This window comes from Zalophus californianus, chromosome 1, assembly GCF_009762305.2.
Source record: "Zalophus californianus isolate mZalCal1 chromosome 1, mZalCal1.pri.v2, whole genome shotgun sequence".
Lineage (NCBI taxonomy): Eukaryota > Metazoa > Chordata > Mammalia > Carnivora > Otariidae > Zalophus > Zalophus californianus.
In genome coordinates, this window is record NC_045595.1 from 150,298,294 (window position 1) to 150,311,770 (window position 13,477).

General features: G+C 35.7%; 1 protein-coding gene across 10 annotated transcripts in view; it reads left to right on the forward strand.

Moving 5' to 3' along the window:
• GOLGB1 (golgin B1) overlaps nt 1–13,477 on the forward strand; it is a 97,664-nt gene that overhangs the window by 17,637 nt on the left and 66,550 nt on the right. For 9 of the 10 annotated variants that reach the window (XM_027582109.2, XM_027582115.2, XM_027582111.2 and 6 more), the window contains exons 2-4: nt 6,726–6,820; nt 7,629–7,781; nt 7,993–8,145. In XM_027582109.2, coding sequence (XP_027437910.2) covers nt 6,728–6,820; nt 7,629–7,781; nt 7,993–8,145 — 399 coding nt within the window. In that variant the 5' untranslated portion in view covers nt 6,726–6,727. Of the gene's footprint in view, nt 1–6,725; nt 6,821–7,628; nt 7,782–7,992; nt 8,146–13,477 lie in introns of those variants that run through there. The other variant, XM_027582117.2, reaches the window with a different exon arrangement.

Sequence of the window (13,477 nt, forward strand, 5' to 3'; positions counted from 1 at the left end):
ACATACCTATGGAAAGTTAATGAGATGCAGCAAAAGCAGTTTTAAGAGGGAAATTTATGGAGATAGACTCCTACATTAAGAAAAATGAAAGATCTTAAATAAACCTGTCTTGACACTTCAAGTAACCAGGAAAAGAACAAACTAAGGTGAAAGCAGAAGGAAGGAAATAACAAATATCAGAGCAGAAATAAAGGAGATAGAGATTAGAAAAATAATAGAAAAGACAAAACTTTTTCAATAAAACTGCTTTTTGAAAAGATAAAATTGACAAACTTTTAGCTAGACTAAGAGAGAAGATTCAATGAGTAAAATTATAAATGACGGAGACACTACACTGATAACGCAGAAATACAAGGAATCATAAAAGACAGCCATGAATAATTATATGCAAGAAATGGATGAATTCCTAGAAACATACAACCTCCCAACACTGAATCACAAGAAACAGAACACCTGAACAAACCAATAACATAAAGAGACTGAATCAGTAACCAAAAGCCTCTCAATAAAGAAATGCCCAGAACTTGATGGCTTCACTAAGTGAATTCTAAAAAATGTTTAAAGAAGAATTAATGCCAATCCTTCCCAAACTATTCTAAAAAACTCTCTCTCTCTCATGACAGTTTTTGACTAAAAGTCTATTTTGTCTTTTAAAAATATAGTTACCCTTGCTTTCTTTTGGTTACCATTTGCATGGGATATATTTTTCCATCCCTTCACTTTCAGCCTGTCTGTAACCTTGGACCAAAGTGAGTCTCTTGTAGGGAGCATATAGTTGGATATTGTTTGTTTGTTTATTTATTTTAAAGATTTTCTTTATTTGAGAGAGAGTGAGTGAGAGCACAAACAGGGGGAGTGGCAGAGGGAGAGGGAGAAGCAGGCTCCCCACCGAGCAGGGAGCCCGATGTGGGGCTCGATCCCAGGACCCTGAGATCATGACCTGAGCTGAAGGCAGACACTTCACTGAGCCACCCAGGCGCCTGGATATTGTTTTTTAAATCCATTCAGGCACTCCGTGTCTTTTGATTGGATAATTTAATACATTTAAATTTCATGTAATTATTGAAAGGACTTACTGTTGCCATTTTGTTAATAGTTTTCTGACTATTTTGTGTTTCCTTTGTTCCTTTCTTCTCTTGCTGTCTTCCTGGGTTTTTCAACTTCTGATGTATGGCTTTTCATGTCTTATATAATTTTTAATGCCTTTTAGTCCTTTTGGTTGATTTAGTAGGTTGTAGTTCTGAGTTATTTTGAGCATGGCTCTTTGACATGCTTCCATTTTCTGTATGGATATTATTTTGCTCTTTTTTCTTATAATAACTTTGTATGGAAATTGTGTTACTTTTCAGGTGCTCATTTTATGTTAATATTGCTGAATTTTTAGGAGATTTATTTTGGGTAGCTTTTCTAACTTTGCAGAGCTTCCTCTTAACATTGTTTTCCAGTGTTGGTTCAAAATGTGGCCATTGGATTTCTGAGATTTCCAGACTCTTTTTCCAGTATCCCCAGCTCACTCTTTATCTGGGTCTTCCTTTGTTCTCTGTTGACCCTGTCTTGATGAATCTTGATTCTACTCTCAGTAGAGGCCCTGTTCTGAAAGAGAGCCTCGACTCTTCAGTTTTGAGTGTTCATGGGGCCCAGACTCTTTAGCCATTTCAGACCTTGCACTTTCCTTGCACTTAGTTGCTATTGGAGTAAGGATATGCCTTCCTTTTTCAGTTGCTGTTCTTTAATTGGCTCAGGACATTTTCCAGTGAATACCCACTAGCTCTTTTGTGGTTCTCTTGGTATCCTGTTTGTCACATTCTTATAGCTTCTGTAGGGGAGCATTATTTTACCTCTATCCCTTTAAGGTTTTTACTGGGCCTAAGAATTAAATTTACATAGGACAGATTAACAGGAAAAGCATACAGATTTATTTAGTATAAATTTTAAGTGACACTGGAGCCCTCATAAAGAAATGAAGACCAAAAGAATCAGTTAGAATAGAACACTTAAATATTGAGTTGGACAGAGAGCAGTAAATTGTGATAATGATACAAGGCAAAGGGGTAGTTAATCATGGAGAAGTGACTAGGAAGATAAGGATTCACATACAAGATTTGTTTTTACAGATTCCTTTGGCCTTAACTCCCCATCCCTGGAGGTAAGAATGTTACTTTCCTCCTAATATAGGGAGGACATCTTCCATACAGGGTTTTATATCTTGCTTTCAGGAAGAAAAAGGGGAGGTCAGAGCATCCTTCTTGTACCTGCTGTTTTTCAAGTGCCTTTAGCTCAAGATAATCTTTATGCCAAAATGGCATAGTAGGGGTGGAACATTCTGCCACCCCGCCCCCTTCACTTCCCTCTTCCTCCCACATGAACAGCAAGGACATGCAGATATTGTGGCTGTTGGTGGTTTGTCTATATCCATGTTTATTTTAGAGTTTGGAAAACTTTGTCACATAGTTTTTGTTTTTTTTTGTAAAGGCTGTATACAGGTTTTAATTTTGTTACCTAGTTGCTTTGTCAGTTTTTATGTGGGAATTCAGGAAGATCCACAATGTCTCCTACTCCCATCTTCTCAGAGTCCCATCAGTTGGTTGATTTGTGCGTGTGTGCTTGTTCCTAATGTGGTCTGAAAAATCTGAAGATAAAGTGAATCTGCTTGATAAATTAGGTTCTGCTATGACTTTCTTTGATTAATGCAAATCTCTGTGCCTAATAAAGACTCTTTAGTTTTGGTGTTCATTTCCTTCATTAATGATTATTATAGAAAATTCAATCTCTAGAGTTGAAAAGAAAGTTTAGTCTATATAATGCTGAGTTGTGATTTTTTTTTTTTAACTGACCATAGTTATGAATTTCACAGCTTGAATGAGTGGTTATATATGGTCCTATATACTTAAATGTGAGCCTATGTTGTCTTTCTAGTAGTTATATATACTAATACATGGCCGTATGTTGCCCTTCGAGGAGTGGTTTTCTTTTTCCTTTCCTGTTTCACACATCTTTTCTAAATGTGATATGCTAGTTAGGTTATCCAAGGTAACCTGTTATAGAAACAAACTCCTCACCACTTCTTTCTTAATTAAGGACCACGATTGCCCTAAACATTATTACTACTCAGAGTAGAAGAAAACTTTAGCAGAAATTGGTGTTTATTCAAGTGCTTATTTTGTACGAGAGCTCTTATATTTCTCCCTGTTGAGGCTTTTAAAGGCCAAATAACATTTTATCATTAAACATTTTATCATTAAACATAAAATTTAGCATAATTACTTATGCTAGTGCTATGCACAGTACAGTTCTGTTTTGATTTTTCCTAACAAAGTATTAATAATTTCACTTTCAAAGATCTTATGGACTAGCCATTGACACTGATCTGAATGAATAAATAAGTAAATAATAAATAAGGGATGTGTCAGTGTATGTGTATATGTGTGTGTGTATTTAGGTTGTCTTTCTTCTATAATGAGTTTTGTTAGCTTGTATCTTTTAAGGAATTGTCCCATTTTTTCTATGTTGATGAATTTATGGGCATAGAGTTATTTGTAGTGTTACAATATTTTAATGTATGTTAGATCTATAGTGATGTCTCCTTTCTCATAATTGGTATTGATAGTTTGTGTCTTCTCTTTTTTCTTGGTCAGTCTGACTAGAGCTTTATCAATTTTTTTTTATCTTTTCAAAAAACCAACTTTTTAAAAAAAGTTTATATTTTAATTCCACCTAGCTAACATGTAGTGTTATATTAGTTTCAGGTGTACAATATAGGGATTAAGCAATTCCTTATATCACCCAGTACTTATCATGACAAGTGTACTCCTTAATCCCCATCACCTAATTAACCATCACCCCTCTCCCCCACCTTGCCTCTGGCAACCATCAGTTTGTTCTCTATGATTAAGAGTCTGTTTCTTTGTCTTTCTCTCTTTTTCTCCTCTTTGGTCATTTGTTTTGTTTCTTAAATTCTATATATGAGTGATATCATATGGTATTTGTCTTTCTCTGACTGACTTATTTCACTTAGCATTATGCTCCCTAGCTCCATCCATGTCATTACAAATGGCAAGATTCCATTCTTTTCTTTATGACTGAATAATATTCTATTTTATATATATACCACATTTTCTTTATCCATATATCAATTGATGGACACTTGGGCTGCTTTCGTATCTTCACTATTGTAAATAAACAAAGGGTTACATGAATCCCTTTGAATTAGTGTTTTTATATCCTTTGGGTAAATACCTAGTAGTGTAATTGCTGGATTGTAGGGTAGTTCTATTTTTAACTTTTTGAGGAACCTCCATACTGTTTTCCAGAGTGGCTGCATCAGTTAGTATTCCATCAACAGTGCAAGAAGATTCCTTTTTCTCCACATCCTTGCCAACAACTGTTTTTCTTGTGTTGTTGATTTTAACTATTCTGACAAGTGATATCTCATTATGGTTTTTTTTTAAGATTTTTATTTATTTATTTGAGAGAGAGAGAGTACATAAGAGGGGAGAGCGGGAGAGGGAGAAGTGGACTCCCCGCTGAGCAGGGAGCCCGATGCGGGACTCGATCCCAGGACTCCAGGATCATGACCTGAGCCGAAGGCAGTTGCTTAACCAACTGAGCCACTCAGGCGCCCTCATTATGGTTTTGATTTGCATTTTCTTTATGGTAAGTAATGATGAGCATCTTTTCATGTGTCTGTTGGCCATCTCTATGTCTTCTTTGGAAAAATGTCTCTTCATGTTTTCTGCCCATTTTTTAATCAGATTATTTGGTTTTTGGGTGTTGAATTTTATAAGTTCTTTATATATTTTGGATACTAACCCTTTATTGGATATGTCATTTGCAAGTATCTTCTCCCATTCTGCAAGTTGCCATTTAGTTTTGTTGATGTTCGTTTGATGTACAGAAATTTTTTATTTTGATGTAGTCCCAATTGTTTATTTTTGCTTGTTTTCCCTTTTCTCAGGAGACATATCTAGAAAAAAGTTGCTATGGCCAAAGAGGTTACTGCCTGTGTTCTAGGATTTTTATGGTTTCAGGTCTCACATTTAAGTCTTTATTCCACTTTAAATTTATTTTTTTGAATGGTGTAGGAAAGTGGTCCAGTTCGTTTGTTTCTTTTCAAGATTTTTTTTCCTTTCAAGATTTTATTTAAATTCAAGTCAGTTAATATATAGTGCAGTATTAATATATAACCCTGAAACTGGGTTAGAATTTAGTGATTTATCACTTGCATATAACATACAAGTGCCCTCTTTAATGCCCATCATCCATTTACACACACACTGTTCCAGTGTGTCATTTAAAGCCATTGTTTCCTTGTTGGTTTTCTGTTTAGATGATCTGTCCATTGATGTAAGTGGGTTGTTAAAGTCCCCTATTATTGTATTATTATGGATTAGTTCCTTTATGTTTGTTATTAATTGTTTTATGTATTTGGATGCTCCTAGGTGGGTGCATAAATATTTACAATTGTTATGTCTTCTTGTTGGATTGTCTCCTTTATTATTATATACTGTCATTCATTGTCTCTTGCTATATATATTCTCTGTTTTAAAGTCCACTTTGTCTGATATAACTATTTCCACTTCAGCTTTCTTTTGACATCCATTTGCATGATAAGTATTTCTTCATTCCCTCACTTTCAACCTGCATGTGTCTTTAGGTCTGAAGTGAGTCTCTTGTTGGCAGCATATAGATGGGTCTTATTTATTGTTTTTATCCATTCTGCACCTTGTGTCTTTTGGTTGGAGCGTTTGGTCCATTTACATTCAGAATAATTGCTGACAGATATGTATTTATTGACATTTTATTACTTGTTTTGTGGATGTTTCTGGAGCTTTTCTCTGATCCTTTCTTGTCTTTCTCTTATGGTTTGCTGATTTTCTTTAGTGATACATTTGGATTTCTTTCTCTTTATTCTTTGCATATTTATTAGTGTTTTTTGATATAAGGTTACCACTAGATTTGTATATAACCTCTCTTTCATATAGAGGTCAATGTTAAGTTCTAGGTCATTTAAGATTGAACCCATTCTCTAAGAACCAACTTTTGGTTTTACTGATTTTCTCTATTTTTTCTGTTTTCATTTTTATTAGTTTCAGCTCTGATCTTAATTTCTTTTTTGTCTGCTTATATTTGTTTTAATTAGCTCTTCTTTTTGTGATTTCATACAGAAGCAGCATAGGTTGCTGAGGTAAATCCCTTTTCCTTCTTTTCTAATATGTGAATTTAATGCTGTACATTTGAACAAATATCATATTTAAATTTTAGCAAAACCACACGGTTTATCAGGAAACCCTCCTGAAAGAATGGGGTTCATGGGGGCACATAAAAAGAAAAATTTTGCTGCATCATGGGTTTATTTGGCAAAGTAGGAGAGAATAACATTCTGACTGGGGAAGGAATGTTAGAAGTTCATGTTTGTAAATGAAGTTATAATGAAAGAAAAGGGATTAAAGATAACTTTAAAAATATTATTTGCCACTAAACAATTATATATTTTATTTAGAAAATGTTAGCGGTGGTAATTGAAGTGCAGTGCAGTTGCCACTGAAAAGAACATTGTGTGACTATACTGTACATACTCAAATGTATTTTTAAAGATATCATCATGCTATTGTCTGTGTCTAATATATATCACCTGTACAGTTTATTTTGCTTATAGATAATATAGTTACCAGTACAAGGGAAGCCTGTATCCATTTTATTGATTGTTATGTTTTCTTTTCTTGCAGAAATGCTGAGCCGATTGTCAGGATTAGCAAATGTTGTTTTGCACGAATTATCAGGAGATGACACTGATCAGAATATGAGGGCTTCCCTAGACCCTGTGAGTAGCTCTATTCTGAATTAAACTGATGAGACATATATTCCATGTTCTTCTGAGGGAAAGAGTTTAAGATAGAAGGTTTTGAGCAGCCTCCATTTTGCTAGGTGGAAGAGAGGATTAAGAAAAATACTGATAATTTATAAATGATCCTTCTCCTGTAAGTTTGTAGTATATGAGCCACAGTGATGGGAATCAAGTCCTGGATGAGATTGGAAAGATCTTTTTCATTTGTCCCTTGAGCCTTGTTTAGTGCTAGATTGTTTTACCTTCTTCTCAGGTGTATATCCTGTTCACTAGGAAAGGATTGAATGATAAGTGGCAGAACTGGGGCACCTTTCAGGTTTGAAAATATGTTTGCTATTGTAAATTTATCTACACTTCTCTTATAGTTTATATTATATTTTTTGATAGCCACATGAGGAATCAAAAGAAGTCCTTTAGTTTTCTGAAAGACAAGCAGTATTGCCTAGTGGTTAAGAGAATTTTATTCAACTGCTGTCTTAAATTTAAATTTTGGGCTCTTCCACTTAATAGTTTGTTATCTTTGCTTCCTTTTATTTTTCTCTTTGGTAAAATTAGGATATCATAAATGAGATAATGTTTTGTTTGTGAAATGCTTAACACTTCCAAAATACTCAATATATTTTAATGGCTATGATGATAAGAAATCCTTCCAACTCAGATCCAATAATAATTAAGAATGGAAATGAGATGGGCAAAAGATAAGATGAAGTTGGAATGAAGAAACTCTTTTTTGGCCACTAGTATTTTTCCCCTGATGCATTGGCAACTTTTGTCTAAATACTAGGCATTACCCCAAGAATCTGACATGGAATTTAACGATAGGACACAAGAGGATGTTCTGGAGCGCCTGGCTTATGCTGAGCAGTTGGTGGTGGAGCTAAAAGAAATCATTAGAGAGAAGGACATTCAGTTGCAGCAAAAAGATGAAGTTCTACAGGTACCCTGGTTTTTCGCCTTTCTTGCCAAGCATTTGATAAAAGACAGACACAACATTCACTTAGATTTTTCTTTTCACTTAGATTATTGGAGAGTGTGATTCTTATTTCCCCAATACTGTAAGATGATGCCTCCTGAGAATTAACTTTTGTTATGTATTAGGCACATGATGAATAAACACTTATATATTTACTGTCATTGTTCTCTGACAGGAAGAAAGAAAAGCTGCTGATAACAAAATAAAAAAACTAAAACTTCATGCTAAGGCCAAATTAACTTCTTTGAATAAACACATAGAAGAAATGAAGGCACAAGGAGGGACTGTTCTGCCTACAGAACCTCAGGCAGAGGAGCAACTCTCCAAGGTATGGTAATGGGATACACTGCACATTTTCTGAGTGGAAATGCCTCCCATGATAGCAGATATTCACTAATCACAAAAATTTATGAAGTTAAAGTAGTACAGCACTAAATGCTGTCCTTTCTTATTGAGTTTGCAGTCTAGCTGGGCTCTGGGTCACACACAGAGAGAATAAAAGGCCAACAGAAAATGTAGAAATGAAATGTGACCTAGACTTTCAGAGAATTAAAAAAGGCTAACAGGACAAGTAAATACCACAGCGAGGCATTTGGATAGGAGAGGCACATACTTTATGGAGGGATTTTATCTTTGGTTAGAAGATTAAACTAGGTGATCTGTAAGGTTTCTACCACCTCTGAATTCTTTAATTTAGTGACTTGACACAGAATATTCTGTGTCCTCATATAGCCACAGAGTAGTGGATTAAAGTTTCATGCATTGTAACTGAATCAACTAGATTGCCTTGGGGTTCCTGTAAGTGGTGCGTTCTAGGTTTATGACTGCCACAGCAAAATAATTTAAGGTCGGGGTTAGAGAGAAGGGTAAGGAAATTGGTGCCTTTTGAGAAATAGAGTATTGTCCCAATACTCATTTTCATTAATTTCCTGTATGGGGTTAAATCCCAAATATTCACATTCAGTCAGCCATTTAGTGAACAAGAATCTTCAGTTTTTTGGAGTTTGGTATAGAATATATGGAGGCTGGCAAATCACATGTGCATACTGCAATTGGCCTAGACTTAACTCTGCGTAAGAAATTTATTAATTTTTATTTTTTAAATTATACGTTGTTTTACTCTTTGATTCACTAGTATTCTTTTTTTTAAATTTAAATTCAGTTAGCCAACATATAGTACATCATTAGTTTCAGATGTAGAGTTCAGTTCATCAGTTGCATATAACACCCAGTGCTCATCACATCATGTGCCCTCCTTAATGCTCATTCACTAGTATTCTTATCTCAGTGTTTTTAGTTCTTGGGAAATAAGGTTGTAATTGATTCTGTAGGCACAACACTAGGGTCACTGGTTAGTTTCCTAGTACCCTGATTAGTCTTTCCATTCTGCGTCTAATGCTCAGAAGAAATTACTTTCCCTGATTAATAGCTTTATTTAACTTCTCAAAGCTTATTTTAGAAAGCTTATTTTAGAAGCTTTCTCATTCTTCTCAAATAACTTGTTCATCTTGATTCTTTTCTTACTTCTTGGTTCTTCCTCTGGTAATTCTTTCTTCTTGTAGCTGTGGTACCAGCCTGTCTCTCCCCATGTTGCTTTGTTTCTTCTAACTGTCCCCCTACTATGATTTTTAAGTTGTATATTTTATTTTATCTTTTATTAATTTAAATTCAATTAACCAACTAGTGATGATGTACTCATCATTAGTTTCAGATGTACAGTTCAATAATTCATCAGTTGCGTATAACACCCAGTGCTCATCACATCACGTGTCCTCTTTAATGCCCATCACCCAGTTACCGCATCGCCCCACCCAACTCTCCTCCAGCAACCCTCAGTTTGTTTCCTCTAGTTAAGAGTCTTTCATGGTTTGTCTCCCTCTCTGATGACTTCCCATTCAGTTTTCCCTCCCTTCCCCTATGATCCTCTGCCTTGTTTCTCAAATTCCATATATCGGTGAGATCATATGATCATTGTCTTTCTCTGATTGACTTATTTCGCTTAGCATAATACCCTCTGGTTCCATCCACATCGTTGCAAATGGCAAGATTTCATTTTTTTGATGGCTGAGTAATATTCCATATGCCACATCTTCTTTATCCATTCTACTTTCTATGGACATCTGGGCTCTTTCCATAGTTTGGCTATTGTGGACATTGCTGCTGTAAACATTGGGGTGCAGGTGCTCCTTCAGAACACTACATTTATATCTTTGGGGTAAATACCCAGTAGTGCAATTGCTGGGTTGTAGGGTAGCTCTATTTTCAACATTTTGAGGAACTCCATACTGTTTTCCAGAGTGGCTTCGCCAGCTTGCATTCCCACCAACAACGTAGGAGGGTTCCCCTTTCTCTGCATCCTCAACATCTGTCATTTCCTGACTTGTTAATTTTAGATCTTGGATACTAGCCCTTTATCTGATATGTCATTTGCAAATATCTTCTCCCATTCCGTCGGTTGCCTTTTAGTTTTGGTGACTGTTTCCTTTGCTGTGCAGAAGTTTTTAACTAGATTAAGTTCCAGTAGTTCTTTTTTGCTTTAGTTTTCCTTGCCTTTGGAGACGTGTTTAGCAAGAAGTTGCTGCAGCTGAGGTTGAAAAAGTTGCTGCCTGTGTTCTCTAGAATTTTGATGGACTCCTGTCTCAACGTTTAGGTCTTTCATCCATTTTGAGTTTATCTTTGTGTATGGTGTAAGAAAATGGTCCAGTTTCATTCTTCTACATGTGGCTGTCCAATTTTCCCAACACCGTTTATTCAAAGGACTGTCCTTTTTCCATTGGATATTCCTTCCTGCTTTGTCGAAGATTAGTTGACCATAGAGTTGAGGGTCCATTTCTGGGTCTTCCATTCTGTTCCATTGATCTATGTGTCTGTTTTTGTGCCAGTACTGTATTGTCTTAATGATTACAGCTTTGTAATTTAACTTGAAGTCCAGTATTGTGATACCACCAGGTTTGGTTTTCTTTTTCAACATTCCCCTGGCTATTTGGGGTCTTTTCTGGTTCCATACAAATTTTAGGATTATTTGTTCCAGCTCTGTGAAAAATGTTGATGGTATTTTGATAGGAATTGCGTTGAATGTGTAGATTGCTCTGGGTAGCATAGATATTTTAACAATATTTATTCTTCCAGTCCATGAGCATGGAATGTTTTTCCATTTCTTTGTGTCTTCCTCAATTTCTATCATAAGTGTTCTGTAGTTTTTAGAGTACAGATGCTTTATCTCTTTGGTGAAGTTTATTCCTAGGTATCTTACGGTTTTGTGTGCAATTGTAAATGGGATTCATTCCTTAATTTCTGTTTCTTCCGTCTCAGTGTATAGAAATGCAACTGATTTCTGTGCATTGATTTTATATTCTCCCACTTTGTTGAATTCCTATATGAGTTCTAGCAATTTTGGTCTGTAGTCTTTTGGATTTTCCACATAGAGTATCATGTCATCTGCGAAGAGTGAGTTTGACTTCTTCTTTGCCGATTCGGATGCCTTTATTTCTTTCTGTTGTCTGATTGCTCAGGCTAGGACTTCTAGTACCATGTTGGACAGCAGTGGTGATAGTGAACATCCCTGCCATGTTCCTACCTTAGGAGAAAAGCTCTCAGTTTTTCTCCTTTGAGAATGATATTCACTGGGCTTTTCATAGATGGCTTTTATGTTACTGAGGTATGTACCCTCCATCCCTACAATGGGAAGAGTTTTCATCAAGAAAGTATGCTGTCCTTTGTCAAATGCTTTTTGTGCATCTGTTGAGAGGATCATATGGTTCTTGTTCTTTCTTTTATTTATGTAGTGTATCACATTGATTTGTGGATGTTGAACCACCCTTGCAGCCCAGGACTAAATCCCACTTGGTCGTGGTGAATAAGCTTTTCAATTGGATCGTATTGGCTAGTATTTTGGTGAGAATTTTTGCATCCATGTTCAAATGGGATATTGGTCTGAAATTCTCCTTTTTGGTGGGCTCTTTGGTTTTGGGATCAAGGTAATGCTGGTCTCATAGAACAAGTTTGAAGTTTTCCTTCCATTTCTGTTTTTTTAAACAGTTTCAGAAGAATAGGTATTAGTTCTTTAAATGTTTGGTGAATTCCTCTGGGAAGCCATCTGGCCGTGGACTCTTGTTTGTTGGGAAATTTTTGATTACTGCTTCAATTTCCTTGCTTGTTATGGGTCTGTTCAGGTTTTCTATTTCTTTCTGGTTCAGTTTTGGTAGTTTATACATCTCTAGGAATGCATCCATTTCTTCCAGGTTGCCTAATTTGTTGGCATATAGTTGCACTTATAATTGTTTGTATTTCTCTGGTGTTGGTTGTGATTTCTCCTCTTCATTCATGATTTTATTTATTTGGGTGCTTTCTCTTTTCTTTTTAAGTCTGGCCAGGATCAGTCTTACTAACTCTTTCAAAGAACCAGCTCCTAGTTTTGTTGATCTGTTCTACTGTTCTTCTGGTTTGTATTTCATTGATTTCTTCTCTGATCTTTATTATTTCTCTTCTGCTAGGTTTAGGCTTTATTTGCTGTTCTTTCCCCAGCTCCTTTAGTTGTAAGGTTAGGTTGTGTATTTGAGACCTTCCTTGTTTCTTGAGAAAGGCTTGTATTGCTGTATACTTCTTCTTAAAACCCCCTTTGCTGCATCCCAAAGGTTTTGAATAGTTGTGTTTTCATTTTCATTTGTTTCCATGAATTTTTTTTTAATTCCTTTAATTTCCTGGTTGACCCATTCATTCTTTAGTAGGATGCTCTTTAGCCTCCATGTATTTGAGTTCTTTCCAAATTTCTTCTTGTGATTGAGTTCCAGTTTCAAAGCATTGTGGTCTGAAAATATGCAAGGAATGATCCCAATCTTCTGGTACTGGTTGAGATCTGATTTGTGGCGCAGTATGTGATCTGTTCTGGAGAATGTTCTGTGTGCACTCAAGAAGAATGTGTATTCTGCTGCTTTAGGATGAAATGCTCTGAATATATCTGTGAAGTCCATCTGGTCCAGTGTGTCATTCAAAGCCCTGTTTCCTTGTTGGTCTTCTGCTTAGGTTATCTGCCCATTGCAGTGAGTGGGGTGTTAAAGCCCCCTACTATTATTGTATTATTGTTGATGTGTTTCTTCAATTTTGTTATTAATTGGCTTATAATTGGCTACTCCCATGTTAGGGGCATAAATATTTTCAATTGTTAGATCTTCTTGTTGGATAGTCCCTTTAATTATGACGAGTTTCCTTCCTCATCTATACAGTCTTCAGTTTAAAATCTAATTTGTCTGATATAAGGATTGCCACCCCAGCTTTCTTTTGATGTCCATTAGCATGATAAATGGTTTTCCACCCCCTCACTTTAAATCTGGAGGTGTCTTTGGGTCTAAAATGAGTCTCTTATAGATAGCATATGGATGGGTCTTGCTTTTGTAACCAATCTGATACCTTCTTTCTTTTGATTGAACTTTACATTTACATTCAGAGTACCTGTTGAAAGATACAAATTTAGTGCCATTGTATTACCTGTAAAAATCACTGTTTCTGTATATTGTCTCTGTTCCTTTCTGATCTGTGTTACTTTTGGGCTCTCTCTTCGCTTAAAGGATCCCTTGTAATATTTCTTAGAGGGCTGGTTTGGTGATCACAAATTCTTTTAGTTTCCATTTGCCCTGGAAGCTGTTTATCTCTCCTATTTTGAA